The sequence below is a fragment of the Oncorhynchus gorbuscha genome, linkage group LG01 (assembly GCF_021184085.1).
Source record: "Oncorhynchus gorbuscha isolate QuinsamMale2020 ecotype Even-year linkage group LG01, OgorEven_v1.0, whole genome shotgun sequence".
Classification (NCBI taxonomy): domain Eukaryota; kingdom Metazoa; phylum Chordata; class Actinopteri; order Salmoniformes; family Salmonidae; genus Oncorhynchus; species Oncorhynchus gorbuscha.
In genome coordinates, this window is record NC_060173.1 from 38,700,281 (window position 1) to 38,724,096 (window position 23,816).

Below are 23,816 nucleotides of genomic sequence, written 5' to 3' on the forward strand. Positions count from 1 at the left end.
CGCATGTAGACACGTTCTGCTGCTTACTCCTCATTGGACTGTGCTCTTTCTGTTCCAAAGTAGACGGCAATGAAACTATGACACTATTGTATGAGACTAGACTGTACAAGTTACCACTCACAGTCCTTCATGGAAATCCCTCTTATATAGCCAGCTGAAATTTGCATTGGCAGTTTTTATTTGAGGATAAACAATACATCATAATGGGGAGAGAGGCAAACACAGATAGGAGGAATGGAAGGTAGAAAGGAGAGAGAACAAATCAGTGATGGACAAAGAGGGGAGAGACAGAGAGGGTGGCAGAGGAGAGTGTGCTACCTTGTAATATTTAAACAGCAAGGAGGAGCTGTAACCTATATTCTCATTATATCTTGTTTATGCTATTTTGGTTTAGAAAAATAACTTATAGAGGGGAAATGTGCTTTTTGTTAGGGCTGGTTGATATGTTGTAAGAACTGATATTGTGGTATGAATAAGATGTGCATGAAATCAACATTAATTGACAGTAATGACTGTGGTTCCCTGTTGTGTTGATGTCGCCCCCTGGAGGCAGTGAGGTTTACTTCATCTCTCTGTGCAGGTGGGCTGGCCTGTTATGGCAGGGCAGGGTGAATCCGCTCTATGGAGATGAATTTAAATGGCCATGTCAGTGTTAGCTTTGGACACACTTTGTAGAGATATGACATCTCATTCCACTTCCAGCAGTTGCATAATAGGTCTCCCCCACTGCTCTTCCTCTATCTCCCTGGCCTGCCTCCATCCTTTCTTTTTCTTTCTTTCTTTCTTTCTTTCTTTCTCCCTGTGTTATTTTCTCTGCCCCTCTCCTTATATTATAAACAGGGAAGCAGTACTATGGACACAACCATAGGCACTACTGTTAATGAGCTGCATTAGTGCTGGGCAGCCTGCCACTCAAACAGAGAGCTTGGCAACGGATGCAGCACATTTACCACTGAACATCAGCTTGTGTTAGTCATTTATCAAACATTTCACGTGTACACACATTTAAAAGCATTCAGCAACATACCGTACTGCGGCTCCGTGCAGTGTAGGGTTGTGTTGTGCAGTGGAAGTGCCCCCCTCATTGGGTCGTGTCACCAGGCCAGTGGCCAGGGTGGAATGTTAACACACTGCTGGCAGATATTGCAGCTTCCCATTGAAGTCTCACAGATGAAGATCAACTGGACACAGATCAGTGAATGACACCATTACACATAAAACACAGATGAAGGGAGAGAAGATGTTTGGATATAACATATGTGTGAACCTCTCTACCACATTACTGGGTGCTGACTGTTGGTTAGTCTTGGGTGTGATGAACCTCTCTACCACATTACTGGGTGCTGACTGTTGGTTAGTCTTGGGTGTAATGAACCTCTCTACCACATTACTGGGTGCTGACTGTTGGTTAGTCTTGGGTGTGATGATCCTCTACCACATTACTGGGTGCTGACTGTTGGTTAGTCTTGGGTGTGATGAACCTCTCTACCACATTACTGGGTGCTGACTGTTGGTTAGTCTTGGGTGTGATGATCCTCTCTACCACATTACTGGGTGCTGACTGTTGGTTAGTCTAGGGTGTGATGATCCTCTACCACATTACTGGGTGCTGACTGTTGGTTAGTCTTGGGTGTGATGAACCTCTCTACCACATTGCTGGGTGCTGACGGTTGGTTAGTCCTGGGTGTGATGAACCTCTACCACATTACTGGGTGCTGACTGTTGGTTAGTCTTGGGTGTGATGAACCTCTACCACATTACTGGGTGCTGACTGTTGGTTAGTCTTGGGTGTGATGATCCTCTACCACATTACTGGGTGCTGACTGTTGGTTAGTCTTGGGTGTGATGATCCTCTACCACATTACTGGGTGCTGACTGTTGGTTAGTCTTGGGTGTGATGAACCTCTACCACATTACTGGGTGCTGACTGTTGGTTAGTCTTGGGTGTGATGAACCTCTACCACATTACTGGGTGCTGACTGTTGGTTAGTCTTGGGTGTGATGATCCTCTACCACATTACTGGGTGCTGACTGTTGGTTAGTCTAGGGTGTGATGATCCTCTACCACATTACTGGGTGCTGACTGTTGGTTAGTCTTGGGTGTGATGAACCTCTCTACCACATTACTGGGTGCTGACTGTTGGTTAGTCTTGGGTGTGATGAACCTCTACCACATTACTGGGTGCTGACTGTTGGTTAGTCTTGGGTGTGATGAACCTCTACCACATTACTGGGTGCTGACTGTTGGTTAGTCTTGGGTGTGATGAACCTCTACCACATTACTGGGTGCTGACTGTTGGTTAGTCTTGGGTGTGATGAACCTCTCTACCACATTACTGGGTGCTGACTGTTGGTTAGTCTTGGGTGTGATGAACCTCTACCACATTACTGGGTGCTGACTGTTGGTTAGTCTTGGGTGTGATGAACCTCTACCACATTACTGGGTGCTGACTGTTGGTTAGTCTTGGGTGTGATGAACCTCTCTACCACATTACTGGGTGCTGACTGTTGGTTAGTCTTGGGTGTGATGATCCTCTACCACATTACTGGGTGCTGACTGTTGGTTAGTCTTGGGTGTGATGATCCTCTACCACATTACTGGGTGCTGACTGTTGGTTAGTCTTGGGTGTGATGAACCTCTCTACCACATTACTGGGTGCTGACTGTTGGTTAGTCTTGGGTGTGATGATCCTCTACCACATTACTGGGTGCTGACGGTTGGTTAGTCCTGGGTGTGATGAACCTCTCTACCACATTACTGGGTGGTGACTGTTGGTTAGTCTTGGGTGTGATGAACCTCTACCACATTACTGGGTGCTGACTGTTGGTTAGTCTTGGGTGTGATGAACCTCTACCACATTACTGGGTGCTGACTGTTGGTTAGTCTTGGGTGTGATGAACCTCTACCACATTACTGGGTGCTGACTGTTGGTTAGTCTTGGGTGTGATGATCCTCTACCACATTACTGGGTGCTGACTGTTGGTTAGTCTTGGGTGTGATGAACCTCTCTACCACATTACTGGATGCTGACTGTTGGTTAGTCTTGGGTGTGATGAACCTCTCTACCACATTACTGGATGCTGACTGTTGGTTAGTCTTGGGTGTGATGAACCTCTCTACCACATTACTGGGTGCTGACTGTTGGTTAGTCTTGGGTGTGATGAACCTCTACCACATTACTGGGTGCTGACTGTTGGTTAGTCTAGGGTGTGATGAACCTCTCTACCACATTACTGGGTGCTGACTGTTGGTTAGTCTTGGGTGTGATGAACCTCTCTACCACATTACTGGGTGCTGACTGTTGGTTAGTCTAGGGTGTGATGATCCTCTACCACATTACTGGGTGCTGACTGTTGGTTAGTCTTGGGTGTGATGAACCTCTCTACCACATTACTGGGTGCTGACTGTTGGTTAGTCTAGGGTGTGATGAACCTCTCTACCACATTACTGGGTGCTGACTGTTGGTTAGTCTTGGGTGTGATGAACCTCTCTACCACATTACTGGATGCTGACTGTTGGTTAGTCTTGGGTGTGATGATCCTCTACCACATTACTGGGTGCTGACTGTTGGTTAGTCTTGGGTGTGATGATCCTCTACCACATTACTGGGTGCTGACTGTTGGTTAGTCTAGGGTGTGATGATCCTCTACCACATTACTGGGTGCTGACTGTTGGTTAGTCTTGGGTGTGATGAACCTCTACCACATTACTGGGTGCTGACTGTTGGTTAGTCTTGGGTGTGATGAACCTCTACCACATTACTGGGTGCTGACGGTTGGTTAGTCCTGGGTGTGATGAACCTCTCTACCACATTACTGGGTGCTGACTGTTGGTTAGTCTTGGTTGTGATGATCCTCTACCACATTACTGGGTGCTGACGGTTGGTTAGTCCTGGGTGTGATGAACCTCTCTACCACATTACTGGGTGCTGACTGTTGGTTAGTCTTGGGTGTGATGAACCTCTACCACATTACTGGGTGCTGACTGTTGGTTAGTCTTGGGTGTGATGATCCTCTACCACATTACTGGGTGCTGACTGTTGGTTAGTCTTGGGTGTGATGAACCTCTACCACATTACTGGGTGCTGACTGTTGGTTAGTCTTGGGTGTGATGAACCTCTACCACATTACTGGGTGCTGACTGTTGGTTAGTCTTGGGTGTGATGAACCTCTACCACATTACTGGGTGCTGACTGTTGGTTAGTCTTGGGTGTGATGAACCTCTACCACATTACTGGGTGCTGACTGTTGGTTAGTCTTGGGTGTGATGAACCTCTACCACATTACTGGGTGCTGACTGTTGGTTAGTCTTGGGTGTGATGAACCTCTACCACATTACTGGGTGCTGACTGTTGGTTAGTCTTGGGTGTGATGAACCTCTACCACATTACTGGGTGCTGACTGTTGGTTAGTCTTGGGTGTGATGAACCTCTACCACATTACTGGGTGCTGACTGTTGGTTAGTCTTGGGTGTGATGAACCTCTCTACCACATTACTGGGTGCTGACTGTTGGTTAGTCTTGGGTGTGATGAACCTCTACCACATTACTGGGTGCTGACTGTTGGTTAGTCTTGGGTGTGATGAACCTCTACCACATTACTGGGTGCTGACGGTTGGTTAGTCTTGGGTGTGATGAACCTCTCTACCACATTACTGGGTGCTGACTGTTGGTTAGTCTTGGGTGTGATGAACCTCTACCACATTACTGGGTGCTGACTGTTGGTTAGTCTTGGGTGTGATGAACCTCTCTACCACATTACTGGGTGCTGACTGTTGGTTAGTCTTGGGTGTGATGAACCTCTACCACATTACTGGGTGCTGACTGTTGGTTAGTCTTGGGTGTGATGAACCTCTACCACATTACTGGGTGCTGACTGTTGGTTAGTCTTGGGTGTGATGAACCTCTCTACCACATTACTGGGTGCTGACTGTTGGTTAGTCTTGGGTGTGATGAACCTCTCTACCACATTACTGGGTGCTGACTGTTGGTTAGTCTTGAGTGTGATGAACCTCTACCACATTACTGGGTGCTGACTGTTGGTTAGTCTTGGGTGTGATGAACCTCTACCACATTACTGGGTGCTGACTGTTGGTTAGTCTTGGGTGTGATGTATGATCCTCTCCACATGGAGGGAGTTACAGCTTGTTTTTCCTGGGTTGTCATCCTTGTCTATTTCCCCTTATATTGATCGTCACCACTCCTGCATGTGGAGCAGTAGATTTGCACCCAGTCCTAAGCAATCCCAGCTGCTCTAGCTGATGTTGTGCTATGTTTTGAGCAATAGACCAGTCTTTGATAGTTCCTGTCTAATATGTCCATTATTGGCCTCGTAACTGGAGTGCACTGTTCCAGCCCTTCAAATTCCAATGTTGTCTAGTCCTCTGGGTTTTAGGCCAGACTACTATCTCTCCAATCAATGATTTGAATCACTTAATTTAGTTCTGTGGTGCAATGAAAACCAGTGTGTACTTGACCCAGAATTACACAGAGGCCCTGTTTCAGTCCTTACAGTTTAGTCCAATGGATTGATCCTAACTGGCCTCTGTCTTTCCTCAGCTACCTAGACAGTTTAGACCGGATCGGTGCACCTGACTACCAGCCCACAGAGCAGGACATCCTCAGAACCCGAGTCAAGACCACTGGCATTGTAGAAACTCACTTTGTCTTCAAGAATCTGCACTTCAGGTAAGACATTGGCTCAGTGCTCCTCTTCCTCCTCAAATGTCTCTCTACTCTAACTACTTAATGATTATTTTTTAAATATATATTCCAACTGGTTATGCTGCATTTACGTTGACCTTTTCATGGAACCAGACGTCTAGTCTCATAGACTAGACGTAACATAGTAAATGTAAATCTGGGACACTAATTAGTATGATAGGTTACGTTTGGTATGGTTGCACAAGACAGATGGTCACTTAAGGCAAAGACAAAAGTAGGGTGGTTGGGTGGGCATATAAAGCGAATGTCTAGCAACCCAAAAGTTGCAAGCTTGAATCTCATCACGGGAAACTTTTGTAAGCTAATTAGCAACTTTTCAACTACTTACTACTTTTTTAGCTAACCCTTCCCTTAACCCTGACCTTAACCCTTTAACATAACTCCTAAATTTAACCTGAAACCTAGCCTAGCTAACGTTAGCCAGCTTGCAAACATTAGCCACTTAGCTAGAATTCACAACATATCATACGTTTTGCAAATTCATAACATTGTACATTTTGCAAATTCGGAACATATTTTGCAAATTCGGAACAAATAATATGAATTGTAATTCACAATATATCATATGAAATGGGTGATGGACATCCCCAAATGAATACATACCATACGAAACATAACATATCATACTAAGTGTCTCGGATTTACATACAGAATCATGCGAAATGCTCTGAGACCTGGTTGTGTAAATGGTATTCTTCTGTAGCTAAAGTATGTGTGGTTAAATGGTGATTATGATGTGTCATACATGGATTGTACCCTAGATTCATTTTTTTTTCTTCATTATTGCACCATGGCAATTAACATGTTCTTTTTTTAAATGAATGAGCACTGGGATCAGCACAAGAGCGCTGGGAGAAAAGGAGCTGTGACTGAATCTACATTTAAATTATAATCTCTAGTTAATTATTCTAGAACTGCCAAACCTGAAGACATACTATTTAAGTTTAAATCATTAAGTATTACCTGGATATTTTGTGGTATTTAATGCACTGTAAAATCTAGTGCTACCAATTCATTATATTACTCATTCTTTTTTAAAGTGGGATGAAACATTGAAAAAGCGGGATGTGCAATTAAAATCCCCAATTCAGCTTGTTTTTTGACAAGGTAGAAATCTGTTGTTCTGCCCCTGAGCAAGGCAGTTAACCCACCCTTTCCCGGGCGCCGAAGACGTGATTGTCTATTAAGGCAGCCCCTCGCACCTCTCTGATTCAGAGGTGTTGGGTTAAATGCGGAAGAGACATTTCAGTTGAATGCAATCAGTTGCACAACTAACTAGGTATCCCCCTTTCCTTTCCATTTAGCTTGGTTTAACATGATAATGTTAATATCAGTTGTTTTTCTATCACCAAACAGAGGGCTTGTATTTTTCCTCTGCTCCTCACACAGCAGCCTTCCTGCCTGCCTGCCTGCCTGAAGGGCCTGCCTGCCTGAAGGGCCTGCCTGCCTGAAGGGCCTGCTAGCACAAAGCAGCTCTTTGTTCATCTCCTTCTCTGACTCAGTCAGCTGATTGAGAACAAAAAATACATTCTGAAAATAATGTGTTATAGGTCCAATTCAGCCATTTTTATCTCTATTAAATCATTTCTGGGTAACAATTAAGTACCTTACTATGATTGTTTTACATTTCTCAAGCAATAATTTTGATTGGATTTCTAGGAGTGTTCTAAACTGAAAACTGAAAACTATCTGTTATTGGCAGAGAGGTTTGGAGCTCTCTTATTGGTCTATTAACTAATTGACTGTGTGATGATGTCAACAGGCAGGGGAAAATATATATCATGCCAAAACAGGCTGAGATTTCAGGCCGTCTTTTCAAACAGCTCTTACACTAAAACAGCATTATAATAATTTTCACAATTTCACAGTATTTTTCCAACCTCAGTGTGTAAATATATAGAAAACACAGGGAAATCACGTTTTTGACTGCACTAGGCCTTTAATATAATATGTATAAAACAATGCAGGACTGTCAGGCTTTGATGTTCCATTAATTCCTGATCCTAAAACTTGCTCTCTGACAGGCTTTTTGTGAGGGCTAATGTAGTGTTCCGGTACTGAAGAATGTTCTAGTCTCGTGGTACTGGACTGTTGTCCTTTCCCAGACCTGTTCCAGTAACCCCAGCAGTTGTGGGTGTGCCCTGCCCCTGACCTGAAATGTGTATCTACAGTACAGAGACCTCTACAGCCTTCTGTTTGCTGGCCTGTGGCAGAAAACCCTTTGAAATCCATTGTTTTTCAGATGTATGGAGTGATTTGGAAATCTGTGCATGAGCCTAACCTCAATGGGAAAATTACAGTAGCTATGTTACTCAAACTATAAGTGGGAGCAATTTCAAAATGAATAGAGATATGCCATACCAATGTGTTTTTGCTATGTCAGACTGACGGTATGTGGTAGATATAGTACTGACACTGTATACTTTATACTACAGTATGTGATCCTCTGAATGGTTGCTTTTAGTTTTTCTGTGCACGTGTAATGGATGGTGTGTGTTCCACAGGCTGTTTGATGTGGGAGGTCAGAGGTCGGAGAGGAAGAAATGGATCCACTGCTTTGAGGACGTGACAGCCATTATCTTCTGTGTGGCACTGAGTGGGTACGACCAGGTGCTGCATGAAGACGAAACCACGGTGAGTTTCTCACACACACACACTTAATTAATTGTGCCTATATCTCCATAAAACACTCTACAATGCAGCACAGTAATTTCCTTTTAATATGAGTCATGTACGTTTCCTTAGTTGAATACATCAACATAATGAACAACAGTTTCCTACACCGGGGCTACAGTGCCTTGCGAAAGTATTTGCCCCCTTGGCATTTTTCCTATTTTGTTTATTTTTTCTAGTGAAACAAACAAGAAATAAGACAAAAAACACTTGTGCATAACTATTCACCCCAAAGTCAATACTTTGTAGAGCCACCTTTTGCCACAATTACAGCTGCAAGTCTCTTGGGGCATGTCTCTATATGCTTGGCACATCTAGCCACTGGGATTTTTGCCCATTCTTCAAGGCAAAACTGCTCCAGCTCCTTCAAGTTGGATGGGTTCCGCTGGTGTACAGCAATCTTTATGTCATACCACAGATTCTCAACTGGATTGAGGTCTGGGCTTTGACTAGGCCATTCCAAGACATTTAAATGTTTTCCCTTAAACCACTCAAGTGTTGTTTTAGCAGTATGCTTAGGGTCATTGTCCTGCTGAAAGGTGAACCTCCGTTCCAGTCTCAAGTCTCTGGAAGACTGAGACAGGTTTCCCTCAAAAATGTCCCTGTATTTAGCGCCATCCATCATTCCTTCAATTTTGACCAGTTTCCCAGTCCCTGCCTATGAAAAACATCTCCACAGCATGATGCTGCCACCACCATGCTTCACTGTGGGGATGGTGTTCTCTGGATGATGTGTTGGGTTAGTGCCAGACATAGCATTTTCCTTGATGGCCATGAAGCTCAATTTTAGTCTCATCTAACCAGAGTACCTTCTTCCATATGTTTGGGGAGTCACCCACACGCCTACTGGCGAACACCAAACTTGTTTGCTTATTATTTTCTTTAAGCAATGGCTTTTTTTCTGGCCACTCTTCCGTCAAGCCCAGCTCTGTGGAGCGTACGGCTTAAAGTGGTCCTATGGACAGATACTCCAATCTCCGCTGTGGAGCTTTGCAGCTCGTTCAGGGTTATCTTTGGTCTCTTTGTTGCCTCTCTGATTAATGCCCTCCTTGCCTGGTGAGTTTTGGTGGGCAGCCCTCTCTTGGCAGGTTTGTTGTGGTGCCATATTCTTTCCATTTTTGAATAATGGATTTAATGTTGCTCTGTGGGATGTTCAAAGTTTCTTTCTTTTTTTATAACCCAACCCTGATCTGTACTTCTCCACAACTTTGTCCCTGACCTGTTTGGAGAACTCCTTGGTCTTCATAGTGCCGTTTGCTTAGTGGTGTTACAGACTCTGAGGCCTTTCAGAACAGGTGTATATATACTCAGATCATGTGACAGATCACGTGACACTTAGATTGCACACAGGTGGACTTAATTTAGCTAATTATGTGACTTCTGGAGGTAATTGGTTGCACCAGATCTTATTTAGGGGCTTCATGGCAGAGGGGGTGAATACATATGCACACACCACTTTTCAGTTTTTTGTTTTTTAAGTTTAAGTTTTGTTTTCATTTCACTTCACCAATTTGGACTACTTTCTATATGTCCATTACAAGAAATAAAAATAAAAATCCATTTAAATTACAGGCTGTAATGCAACAAAATAGGAAAATGCCAAGGGGGATGAATACTTTTGCAAGGCGCTGTATGTACAGTACACATCCAGTGGCGTAACGCCGTTTCGCGAGGTCCGAGTAATGAAAACGGCTAACTTCTTGCTATTCTACACATTTAGCTGGGACTGGTCTGAGTGGGAAGGGGAAAACTGAAAACTAGCTGTTATTAGCATAGAGGTTTGGAACTCTCTTTCTTATTGGTCTACTAATTTACTGCCTGGTGATGTCATAACTCCATCCCACTAAAACAGGCTGAAATTTCAGTCAATCTTTTCAAACAGCTGTTACACTAAAAGGGCATTGCCTGGGCTGCGGGGAGGTGTGGTACGCCAGTGTACCACGTCCCTGGTTTCCTGCTACTCATGTTGAAATGAAGGGTTCACAATTACCATTACCAACCCTTTTATCTATGGATCCTCAGGTTTATCTCTGCTCTGAAACACATTGCTAAGGTACAGTAGCTTAGCTTATGACCGTTCACATGCAAGTGCAGATTCATTTTGGATTCGTTTTTTGATAAACAAAAATATGTGAGGAGCTTTACATAACACATCATTAGATTAGACCACATAGTTACTGTATTTCTCTCTATGTAAACACAGCAGTCACACTTCCCATCTGGTTCCACCCAGTTCTCTACTATAACCTCTGGTTGTATCAGCTGGTGTTAATGCCCAGGCAAATGAGTTGATTTCCATACAGTTGCTTAGTTAGTGAGCATCCCTGAGCACCCCCATGACCAATGGCAGTGCGTGAACAGTGTTTTCGGGGCCTATATGTGCGATATACAACTCTAACATCCAGTATAATCTCTCCCAGGCCTGTTTAAAAGCCTCATTACATTTATTCTACCGCCATTTCCAAAAGCAGCTGGGTTTATTTTGGAACTATTTCTATAGTTCAGGATAATCCTACTTGAAAATACAACAAAATGTTTGAGAATAGAAGGCAATTCCCTTAATTCAGTACAGACTGATTAACAGACATGATAAACCAAACAAGGAAGGAACAATGGCTCTATTGAACTATTCTTCTAACAGGTTGACGGGCTCCTACATCAAAGTCATATTTGTTTACTCCTGGACTCCTATACACATGCCCGCACGTGTGTATCAGCACATACACACACACACACACACACACACACACACACACACACACACACACACACACACACACACACACACACACACACACACACACACACACACACACACACACACACACACACACACACACACACACACACACACACACACACACACACACACACGCATTCATTTCTTGCTCCCTCTATCTGGCTTCCTTTCCCTGTTTTTCCCCTTCATGCAAGTATTAGCACCAACTCAAAGACGTGCACAGCAGGGCATCAAAAAAAAATTTCTACAGCAATCCTGTTCAATAAATGTAACTGCAAGGTTTGGTTTCGGTCCTTCCTGCCTGCTCTACAGATTTCTCCTTTTATCGTTGGGGGGAGTGTGTGTGTGCGTGCTAGCACATGACTGTGGGTGCGTTTCTGCTTCTGCGAGCATGCACGTGTGTGTGTTTAAGAGGGGAGATGAGTTGGGCCCTTGTGCATGTCCATCTCTGCTCCACTGAGCCCCCCCAGCAGCTCTCGTCTCTCCTTCAACGTCTTCTCGTCTCAGCTCCTCTCCTGTCATCTCTCGCCACCGGCTGTCCTCTCTAACCAATCGCCAAATGCTAAAAACCCACCTGGTTCCACAGAGGGCCCTCCCACCAAACATGTGTACAGGTATGAAACCTTAAACCAGGACAAAGAGTCCAAAATCATCTGGAAAGAGTTAAAAGCAGCACTCCTTCTGGCTGTGATGTGATTCTATGTGTACATAGAATGTATGTACTCTATGTAACTGTGTGTATTTACCTGTGAGTGCCTGTGACTTGCACTGTGAGGATGATATGACACTGTCTGTACTGTAGTATGCATTGCCTTGTTCTCAGAGTTACTTGTCAGAGGCTCAATCAACTGATGAGAGAAATGCTAAACTATGGTCATTAGTTTTCCTATCTCTTCTCTTTCTCTCTCTTACATTTTCTAAGAATTACTAACACTACAAGAACAGTCTCTGTGACTCATCTTGTTCTATCAACAGATTATGATTGGCTTTTTCCTCTGCTCTATTTAATCTGATTGGGTTGTGCGAGCCCTCTCTGCTGCTCTAAGTGGAATGTGATTGGCTGTAAAGGAGCAGTCGTGACTTTCTTCTTTGTCTTTTCCACTGTTATTGAGAACAAGGCAACAATTCACTCACACCAGATCGAGTGTCTGCTTCCAACTCTACAAACACCCTGGTGAAATTACGTATCAATTGTCTAGAAATGTATTTGCATGCCCTCCCATCCCTGTTCTAGAGAGAAGCACACAGGGTTTGTCCTAGACCAAGGCTACGTACCTAATAACATTGTGCATGAACAAGGCTACCCTCCCAGGATGCTGCATACTTGTCATACTTAACATATTACCATGACACTGTGGCAAACAGGATCATGATAATGAAATACTGTAGACACTTTATTTTAGAATGTTCTTGGATCTCGGGGGAAGTGGCTCTTATACAGTTAACGCTTTAACTCCTGGAAGGGGCATTTCAAGTTTAGTTTCTGTTCTGCTTTGTAGTTTCCTTTCTTCACTTGTTTCTCTTATTTTGTGTGACATAGTTAGAAAGAGAGCCACACAGCAGACTGACTGATGTTGTTTTCTCTATACCCACAGAACCGCATGCATGAGTCTATGAAGCTGTTCGACAGCATCTGTAACAACAAATGGTTCACAGACACCTCCATCATTCTATTTCTCAACAAGAAGGACATATTCGAGCAGAAAATTAAGAAATCTCCCCTTAGTATCTGCTTCCCGGAGTACACAGGTAATTGATGAAGAGTGGAGGCTATTGGGCTAGGAGAACAGAGGGATGGAGTAGCAACAGGAAGGACAACTAGAAGAAGGGACAGTGTGGCAATGAGGGATCATGTGTAGAAAGGCTTGAAGAGGGATTATTAGCTTTCGGAATCAGAACTGGAGAAGAGGATTCAGTCTTATTATTCTCTTCTCATTTACTCACCCCTTACCTGGCATGACTCCATGTTATCATCGTAGAGCTTATAGTGCAGAGCAGCCCAGGAGTCTGGCTAGCCTGCTGTACTCGCTGTGTAAACCAAGGCCTCCCTACGCAGTTACAGGATAATCAAGCCACTTAGACGAGGTGTTACATTGGGTGTGTAATGTTGAAAAAAGACATAGTTTTGTGTCCGTTCTTGTCCTTATATCTTTTTATTTTTTGTCTGCTTATCTTTCCCTTTTTATTTTCATCTTTCTACTTCTTCTTTCTTTTATTAACCGACCTTTCCACATCCCGTCTTGGACCATATATTTTCTCCATTTCCTTTTTCTCCTGCCTTTTCACACCTTTCTGCAGGCACGGACACCTTCATGGAGGCGGTGGGCCACATACAGTCTCAGTACGAGAGCAGGAACAAGTCCCTCCAGAAGGAAGTGTATGCCCACATCACCTGTGCCACCGACACCAACAACATCCAGTTTGTGTTTGACGCTGTCACCGATGTCATCATCGCCAAAAACCTGCGTGGTTGTGGCCTGTATTAACCCAGAGGATAGACCCAGTGTGTCCCTGGATAGACCCAGTGTGTCCCTGGATAGACCCATCTCCTCCACTTTTCCCTCAGTCTTTTATGGTTTTAGATTTGTTTATATAATAACACATTTTAAATCAGTTGTAGAAAGAGAGACAGCTGTATTTTAGGCCTCAGGCTTTGCACATCACAAGGAGAGGTGAAGTCAGGAAAAAGAGAGGACTCTTGAATGGAACAATTAGTTTTAGTTTGATAAAGAATATACATTTTGACAATTTGATACAAAAGTCATTTTAGCGGTAGATTATTTCTGTATGTTTGGCAATATGCTGCATTGTTTTACTAAAACACTTGCACAATGTTACACAACAGTAATAATTGCCTAACTGGAATTGGGTCACCACCATAAACAATAATATACAGTTTACAAGGAAAACTGCTCATCTTTACCAACAAAGTATCTCTTTTGCTTATTGAGTAGTAGTCATCTGATATGAGAGGAATTTGTGCCTGGACAGTTTTGTGAAACACTTTGAAGTGGGAATTGGAGTTGAGGAGTTGGAGATGTGTTTGTGGCTAGTGGAAGATGTTGCCGTGTAAATAATGTGAATTTCAGGAATTTTGTTGAAATATTATTTGTTCCGCTTATATGTCATGTGGGTTCTAAGATTTTTGTATTGGATGGCTTTTTTGGGCTATTGTCTAATATTTGTATGATTCAATGTTTCGGTGTGAAATGTGTAAGATTTGAAAGTACAGCCAAAGATGTTTTGAGTCCTTTACACTGCAGTGGTCTCACTGAAGGGTACATTTGCCCAAACCGTACAGTGTATTTGCGTAACTAATTTTTAACCCATTTATAATGGAAATTGGTAGCAGTGGTAATCTTCATAAAAGTCACTGCCTGTTGAGTTAGAGCTGTAGAATTATTCACCCGTCATATTTAGTCCAGATTTTCTTGTTGAGGTTTAGGTGCCTCAGCAGTCTCAATCAAGCACTGGGAGTTGTTTGACTTACATTGATGGTGATTGGCCTGGCTATGTCAGTAACTCATTTACCTTACCAATGCTATATTCTTAATGGGAGCGTCAATAGGATAAGCAGGGGGTGTTTTGTGTGTGTGTGTGTGTGTGTGTGTGTGTGTGTGTGTGTGTGTGTGTGTGTGTGTGTGTGTGTGTGTGTGTGTGTGTGTGTGTGTGTGTGTGTGTGTGTGTGTGTGTGTGTGTGTGTGTGTGTGTGTGTGTGTGTGTGTGTGTGTGTGTGTGTGTGTGTGTGAGGTCAAATAAGTTAGTATCTGTTTGTAGTATACTGTAAGAGAGAGCGTGTGTAGGATGAGGTTATCCGGGAAACAGCTGTTCCTTTCCTCATTACACAGAACCTCAGGAAGGACACCAAATGTCACAACACCCTCCCTGTCATTTGCCAGATAATGCCAAACCACCCTAAGAAGGGGAAAAACCTGTTGGTTTCTTGCCAAATAAAACCCTGCTCCCTGAGGTTTGATTCCGTTCTCCTCTTTTAGCTGTGCTCTTGTCATGGCTGTAGGGAGCTCTCTTCGAAATCACTAATTTGTCACACCCATGCAGGTGCCGGGTGAGTGAGGGTAGGGCAGATGTTTCCATGACGATCGTTCTCAGCACCACGCCTGCCTTAGCTGGCAGGTGCAGCCTCCTGTGTGTCAGGTGACTCTGACAGCCACTGCGTTGATTCTCTGGGCTCTGTGAAGGATTTGTTGACTGTGCTGCAGTACACTACAACACCATTGCAGTAAGTTACTGTGTTGCTTCGGGTAGGTGCGCTGCAGGAAGCAAAGGCTGTGCCAGCTCCAAAACAGGACATGGTCTCTGAGTTCTCATGGGCAGAAGAAATCTCATTCTGTGCCAAATCTGTTGAGACGGTGTTGGTGTGCCACATTTTATGATGAATAAAAAGCTTGTCCGTGCTGCGGTGTAGGCAGGCAGAGTCACAGCTGGAGTTTTCTATACCAGAGGCTAAACTAAGATGGAAGCCTTCAGAAGTCTAGCAGGGCATGTGTGTGTCCCAGAGCACCCAACCAGATGGTCTCTCTGCTCATTGTATAGCTTGGCCTTACATATGCCTGTTCTTTAGTAGGTGTTGTTTGTGTCTCACTGATGTAATTATTGTTTGCTCATTCGTCTCTTTCACTGTTATGATTATTTATTAAAAGGTGTATTTATATGAAGGAAATAATAAAGCACCACATGAAACTCTGTCTGACCCTTCCTCACTCTCTTTTTTCTCTCTCTCTCCCTCTGTCGCTCTCTCCCAGGCCAAGTGCCTGCTTCTTTATGACTCATGGCACTCTCTCTGCGTCATGTTTACCCTGGAAAGGGGAATTATTTAAATAGAGGTCAAGTTGGATGATGATCAAGTTTGTGTATCCGCCGTGCAGTGAGTCTCTCTCTCTCTCTCTCTCTCTACTCTGTCCTCCCTTGCCCAATGGGATGCTACTGAACTAATTATGAGTGTGTCACCACCTGCAGTACAGAGCCCAGGGGACCATGAGAAACAACTGCCCGTTGCACAGCACACTCACACAAACTTTACACTAACACACAACACCTCTCTCAGTACCACAACACACACTCTTACAGACACACAATATTTCACTATGTCTCTCCATCCTCTTTCTCGATCTCTCTCTGCATGTTGATGAGAACTGTGAAGGGATGATTGGACTGGTCCTGTCTCTCTCTCCTCTGCCCCCTGTTTATCACCTGAGTCATTGTCAGACACATGGACACTGAGCACAGCAGCTGCTAGCTGTCTCCTAGAAACATCTCATTATGTCTGATTCTAGCCATTCAATGTTCTTTATCGCAGAGCTCAATTGTTCGGATTGGTTCAACAAAGTTTCATTCGCAACCCTTTCTTCTCCTACTTTGCAGTCTGTCCTGTCCGAGTGCTTTGGGAGGCTCTCTCTCTCTACTGTCCTCAAGTCATGAAGCTTGGTTCAACTAGTGCAGCTTGGTTTTTATTGCTCTGATGCTAACCTTTCCACGTGATCTGTTTCTCTCTCCCTCCCTACCTCTCTTCCTCCTCTTTCTCTCTTCCTACCTCTGCTTCTGTCCTCCTTTCTCTCTTCCTCCTTTTCTCTCCACTGCAGAATCGCATGCACGAGTCTCTTATGCTGTTCGATTCCATCTGTAACAACAAATTCTTCATTGACACTTCCATCATTCTCTTCCTCAACAAGAAAGATCTGTTTGCCGAAAAGATCAAGAAATCTGCCTTGAGTATCTGTTTCCCTGAGTATACGGGTAAGATTTGTAACTTAATGGACACTTTTGTACATTTTGTAAATGTAAGAATTGCCTAATCGAATCTGCTAGCTGAAACCCTGCAGTTGAGTCTGCAAAAATCCACCTAGGTCTTGACTATGTGATCTTAAAAGGAGTTGACATTGTGGCATATTCAACCAGAGGGGAATACAAATATTTAGTTTCTCTAACCCCCCCTTGCCCCCTCTCTCTCCCCTGTCTGACAAGGTGAGATGGTCAACCATAGCCTAAGAGAGAATAAAAGCAGAGCCACGCTTGAGCAGTCATGGAGAAGGGATGGCCAGTGAGGGCTGTCTCCGTCCCTGTCTGCTCAGGCACAGACAGACAGACACCATACCCTTTCCTTTCCCTGCTTAGAGAGCCGCAGGGGACACATTTATATATTTTATTTGGCCTTTATTTATCCAGGAGAGTCAATTTAAGGAACAAATTCTTATTTACAATGACGGCCTGGCCAGTGACGACTGGGAAACGCAGTGCAATAATAAATAAATAAATACTGCAGAAGTGAACGTTATTCTGCAGCCGTCCACATCTGACACAAAGCTAAGCCAATGGGACCGTTGTATTCTCATGGTAACTAAAGTCACATGGGTTCTCTCAATATAGTATTGTGGTTTTTGCAATAGAGCTAACTACAGATGTAAGATCTTAATTTGATCACCCTGTTGCAGGGAAGAAAAAAACAACTTGTAGTGTAGTTGAAGTTCGAAATTTCAGACTTGGACGTCCATGAATTATAATCCACATAATTCACATTTCCTGTTCCTGCAGGATTATTTTCCTTCTATAGCAAACTGGCTCAAACTAATAACCTATCTTGCATAGTTATTTTTTGTTATGTTAATATATTTATGTAGCAGAATGTAAAAACATATTGAATGGAATGAATTCAGGCCCTAAAAGCTCTCTTCAGCTTAGTTCTTACTCTTTCACTGTTCCCTTTCTCTCTGTTCTGTCTTTCCTCCTTTCTCCCTCTTCCTCTCTTTTACTCTCTCCATTACCTCCATTACAGGTTCTAACACCTATGACGATGCAGCTGCCTACATCCAAGCACAATTTGAGAGCAAGAACCGCTCGCCTAATAAGGAGATCTACTGTCACCTGACGTGTGCCACGGATACAGGGAACATCCAGGTGGTGTTTGACGCTGTTACTGACATCATCATCGCCAACAACCTGCGAGGCTGTGGTTTGTACTAAACCCTGATCGCTTCACCTCTGGAAATTATTCTAATTGAAAATGCAACTTGGTAAATAATGAAATTTAATAGGCATACGTATATATAAATATATATACAGTACCAATCAAAAGTTTGGACACACCTACTCATTCAAGGGTTTTTCTTTATTTTTACTATTTTCTACATTGTAGAATAATATTGAAGACATCAAACTATGAAATAACACATATGGAATCATGTAGAAACCAAAAAAGTGTTAAACAAATCAAAATATATTTTAGATTATTCAAAGTAGCCACCCTTTGCCTTGATGACAGCTTTGCACACTCTTGGCCTTCTCTCAACTAGTACAAATAAAGAAAAACCCTTGAATGAGTAGGCGTGTCCAAACTTTTGATTGGTACTGTGTATAATGGGGCCATACTTGCAAACATTAGAAACAGTTTGCCTTTAAACTGTTTCTCCGTCTCAAAATGTGCATCAGCCAATTAATATCGTTGATTAGTATCATTGTCCCATCAAATAGCCTGGCACATTTTAGCCCTATCCTAACCTCACCAGCTGTCGGTGATTATTCTGTATAACAAATTCCACAAAGATATTAGACTGCATTTGGCTGCACCCTTACATCACAATAAATATAATTCTACATTTCAAAGGAAAAAAACTATACCTCACCTGGAATTCAAACTTGCTGCAAACAACGAAAATTACCAGAAGCCAAGATCACAACAGTGAGCTATCTGTCCAATTGAACTTGTGTTTGTTTTAGTAACTTTGATTAGCAGGTCAACGTGTGACTTCTGTTAAGGATGCTCTCATGAAAAAGTGTTTGGTCACGTCCAACTATGTCAACATTGGTAATTGGCTGATACAGAATTTGTTACAGAAAATAATAATGTCCAGCTGGTGATGTTAGCATAGGGCTAAATATGCCAGGTTATCTAATGGGAAAAGCTAACAAGTAGCGTTCTATCACGTGCAACTACATCAATGATTTTATTTGACTGGTGTGGATTTAAATGTAAATGTTTTAATGATCGCAAGTATGGCCCCATTGTTTTTAGTTTGTCTTCGAAGAGCTGCCAACAGAACTGATTTCTTATAGAAACCCAGCCTTTAAAATTTTAGAACAAAGTTGAGAACTCGTTTAATGTTTGTTTTTTTCCCCGTCCCGACTGTCTTTTTGTTTTTAACAAAACAACCTTGTTTTTCATAATGTTTTTGTATTTTTTTTATGTTTATGTTTATCATGTCTATATTTATTACATGAATATCAGTCCATGGGTGACCTGTACACATTTGCCTGAGTATATTGCTGTTGTAATTATGCTGAAAACTGTTCTAGCTCTAACAATGGCTATGATAGGTATGATGGTCATGAGTACAACAGTCAATATCAGTTTCTTTCTTTTGTACCAGACTGGGTTTTCATGGTAATCCTGGAAGTTCTGTTCAGCTATTTGATCATTTAGTTAAAAGGAAACACCCAGGATTGATGCACCCTTTTTCCACCCATCCCTTCCTGTCACTCCGGTGGGCCTTTGCCATTGGCTGTGTGGATTATGGAGCAGGGAGTCACAGCGTGTGACCCAAAGCCTCTGAACCGGATATCTGAAAAGTGTCAGTATCAGTGCCAACCCCAGGAGAATGACAGGTTTGGAGAGAGTCCTAGGAACACTTTGTTACTGTAATGAATACCTATTAACATGATCATGTAAGGAACTTATACTTTTTTATGATCATTTATTCATTTATTTATTTATTGTCTGTCCCACACACCACCTCTGCACTCACCACACACCTTGTACTTTATTCCTCCACTCATCTTTTTATTTTTCTAGCACCCACCTCTCTCACCTCGTTTAATTGTTTTGGGTTGGCCATTAGCTGGGTTGTGGTGTCTCCCGTCACGCCTCCTGACACAAATAGCATGAGCAACCCTTCAGCCTTTGTATAAAAATAATAATACAAATAAAAAGAGGGAGTTAAACGCATCACATAGAAAACTTTGAGAAAAAATCCTACAAAATCCACAAAAAAAGGTAAAAGAAATGGAAAAACTAAAGAAAAAAAGACAACAGCGACATAAAGAGACGACCATCATATGGACTGGGTGTTACCAGTAATGTGGAGATTTGAGGTCAAGGGTCATTCGACTGTGTGTCTTGGTAGAAAGCTGTAGATCCTTGGGTTCTAAAATCTTTACAATGTGGAACTATTGAAGAACAAATTAACAAAAAAGTATGATTATGACAATAATCACAATGCAGAAAATGATGATGATTATAATTACAATATCAATGATAATGATGATTCTGTAATATTATTGAAGTATATTTCTTGTGCTTTGTAGCTACAGAACATTTTTTTCTTTCCCCCTTTTAAAAGAAATGTTTGCAAGGGTTCCCGTGATCCACACTTGAACTGTTTTTACTGACTTACTGATGTTTATGAACTGTACTGATTATTTCTGCCTGTTCTCCCTGCATTACAGTGTCTTTACTTAGCCTGACTTATATATATATATAATATCTATTTTTTTTATTTTGTTATTTTGGAAGAACCACTTTGGAGCACGTCCTGTCCCATTGCTGTTAAGGGCGGGGTGTGTACGCGGCTGTACAGATTCATGCGCTTTCTTTTATTTTGGGGGAATTGTACTCAAACACCTTCCAGGTCTTCATAGAAAAGCACAGCTCTCACTTCACACATAGATTTGGAAAGATGTATCTCTCCTCCCTATCTGCCTTCTTGATTTAAATGTTTTTAAAGAATACTGTGTATTATTACATATACCAGTTTGGCATACTTTTTCTTTTGATCCCCTCCTTTTTCCTCAATTTTTTATCCCAGTAAATGCTTTTCCGTGCTGCTTTTTCTCCCTCCTCTTTAGGGAATGGTTGTTCTTTCATGTGGGATGTTCGTGCTGGAATACCAATCGAATGTAGTGTTTACATTAAAAGCCACAGTTTTCATGACTACAACTTGGGGCCTTCTGATTCTTATTGTCACTCATAATTAACCTTCAATCTATTACACTGTCCCCTGGCACCTGACACCTTCTATTTATTACACTGTCCTCTGGCACCTGACACCTTCTATCTATTACACTGTCCACTGGCACCTGACACCATCTATCTATTACACTGTCCTCTGGCACCTGACACCTATCTATTACACTGTCCTCTGGCACCTGACACCTTCTATCTATTACACTGTCCTCTGGCACCTGACACCTTCTATCTATTACACTGTCCACTGGCACCTGACACCTTCTATCTATTACACTGTCCTCTGGCACCTGACACCTTCTATCTATTACACTGTCCACTGGCACCTGACACCATCTATCTATTACACTGTCCTCTGGCACCTGACACCATCTATCTATTACACTGTCCTCTGGCACCTGACACCTATCTATTACACTGTCCTCTGGCACCTGACACCTATCTATTACACTGTCCTCTGGCACCTGACACCTTCTATTTATTACACTGTCCTCTGGCACCTGACACCTTCTATCTATTACACTGTCCTCTGGCACCTGACACCTTCTATCTATTACACTGTCCTCTGGCACCTGACACCTTCTATCTATTACGCTGTCCTCTGGCACCTGACTCCTATCTATTACACTGTCCTCTGGCACCTGACACCTATCTATTACACTGTCCTCTGGCACCTGACACTTTCTATCTATTACACTGTCCTCTGGCACCTGACACCTTCTATCTATTACACTGTCCTCTGGCACCTGACACCTTCTAGCACTTAAAACCTTCCGGCACTTGACAAACTGCTAATAAGATAAACAACACCGTGAAACTAAGTAAGAATGCACGAAACAACATAACCAGTGCTGTGGCCGTCATTACATTTAGTCAGCCATGACTGTCAAGCAAATAACTGCTGGTCTCATGGTAATTGATCGTTAATGAACATAAACACATTTAGCATCCCCTGGCGTCCACACAGCCTACAAGCCACTGATGCAGACCTTTGGAACATCTACATTTTAAAAAGTCTAATAAATCCATGTAATATAGACTAAACCTTCACAATAAATCCATTATTTATTTTAGACAGATTTAAAGAAACACTATATGAAGAAAATGGAGTCTTATTTATTTTATTTCACCTTTATTTAATCAGGTAGGCAAGTTGAGAACAAGTTCCCATTTACAATTGCGACCTGGCCAAGATAAAGCAAAGCAGATCGACATCGACACATACAACGACACAGAGTTACACATGGAGTAAAACAAACATACAGTCAATAATACAGTATAAACAACTATATACAAGGTGAGCAAATGAGGTGAGATAAGGGAGGTAAAGGCAAAAAAGGCCATGGTGGCAAAGTAAATACAATATAGCAAGTTAAACGCTGGAATGGTAGATTTGCAATGGAAGAATGTGCAAAGTAGAAATAAAAAATAATGGGGTGCAAAGGAGCAAAATTAATTAATTAATTAAATACAGTAGGGAAAGAGGTAGTTGTTTGGGCTCAATTATAGGTGGGCTATGTACAGGTGCAGTAATCTGTGAGCTGCTCTGACAGTTGGTGCTTAAAGCTAGTGAGGGAGATAAGTGTTTCCAGTTTCAGAGATTTTTGTAGTTCATTCCAGTCATTGGCAGCGGAGAACTGGAAGGAGAGGCGGCCAAAGAAAGAATTGGTTTTGGGGGTGACTAGAGAGATATACCTGCTGGAGCGTGTGCTACAGGAGGGAGATGCTATGGTGACCAGCGAGCTGAGATAAGGGGGGACTTTACCTAGCAGGGTCTTGTAGATGACATGGAGCCAGTGGGTTTGGCGACGAGTATGAAGCGAGGGCCAGCCAACGAGAGCGTACAGGTCGCAATGGTAGGTAGTATATGGGGCTTTGGTGACAAAACGGATTGCACTGTGATAGACTGCATCCAATTTGTTGAGTAGGGTATTGGAGGCTGTTTTGTAAATGACATCGCCAAAGTCGAGGATTGGTAGGATGGTCAGTTTTACAAGGGTATGTTTGGCAGCATGAGTGAAGGATGCTTTGTTGTGAAATAGGAAGCCAATTCTAGATTTAACTTTGGATTGGAGATGTTTGATATGGGTCTGGAAGGAGAGTTTACAGTCTAACCAGACACCTAAGTATTTGTAGTTGTCCATGTATTCTAAGTCAGAGCCGTCCAGAGTAGTTGATGTTGGACAGGCGGGTTGGTGCAGGTAGCGATCGGTTGAAGAGCATGCATTTAGTTTTACTTGTATTTAAGAGCAATTGGAGGCCACGGAAGGAGAGTTGTATGGCATTGAAGCTTGCCTGGAGGGTTGCTAACAGTGTCCAAAGAAGGGCCAGAAGTATATAGAATGGTGTCGTCTGCGTAGAGGTGGATCAGAGACTCACCAGCAGCAAGAGCGACCTAATTGATGTATACAGAGAAGAGAGTCGGTCCAAGAATTGAACCCTGTGGCACCCCCATAGAGACTGCCAGAGGTCCGGACAGCAGACCCTCCGATTTGACACATTGAACTCTATCAGAGAAGTAGTTGGTGAACCAGGCTAGGCAATCATTTGAGAAACCAAGGCTGTCGAGTCTGCCGATGAGGATGTGGTGATTGACAGAGTCGAAAGCCTTGGCCAGATCAATGAATACGGCTGCACAGTAATGTTTCTTATGCTAGGTCCTGATCTGGCTATGCCAAATGGCTGTGTGCTACTCTAGTTCATTTAG

General features: G+C 42.8%; 1 protein-coding gene across 3 annotated transcripts in view; it reads left to right on the forward strand.

Moving 5' to 3' along the window:
• The window catches only part of LOC124037245 (guanine nucleotide-binding protein G(o) subunit alpha), a 142,012-nt gene extending 120,930 nt beyond the window's left edge, over nucleotides 1–21,082 (forward strand). Inside the window, exons 5-8 of one of the 3 annotated variants that reach the window (XM_046351943.1) lie at nucleotides 5,559–5,687; nucleotides 8,228–8,357; nucleotides 12,732–12,885; nucleotides 17,927–18,316. In XM_046351943.1, the coding sequence (XP_046207899.1) occupies nucleotides 5,559–5,687; nucleotides 8,228–8,357; nucleotides 12,732–12,885; nucleotides 17,927–18,114 (601 nt within the window). In that variant the 3' untranslated portion in view covers nucleotides 18,115–18,316. Of the gene's footprint in view, nucleotides 1–5,558; nucleotides 5,688–8,227; nucleotides 8,358–12,731; nucleotides 12,886–13,434; nucleotides 15,843–16,736; nucleotides 16,891–17,926 lie in introns of those variants that run through there. The other 2 variants (XM_046351935.1, XM_046351927.1) reach the window with 2 other exon arrangements.
• Nucleotides 21,083–23,816: the final 2,734 nt, after the last annotated feature.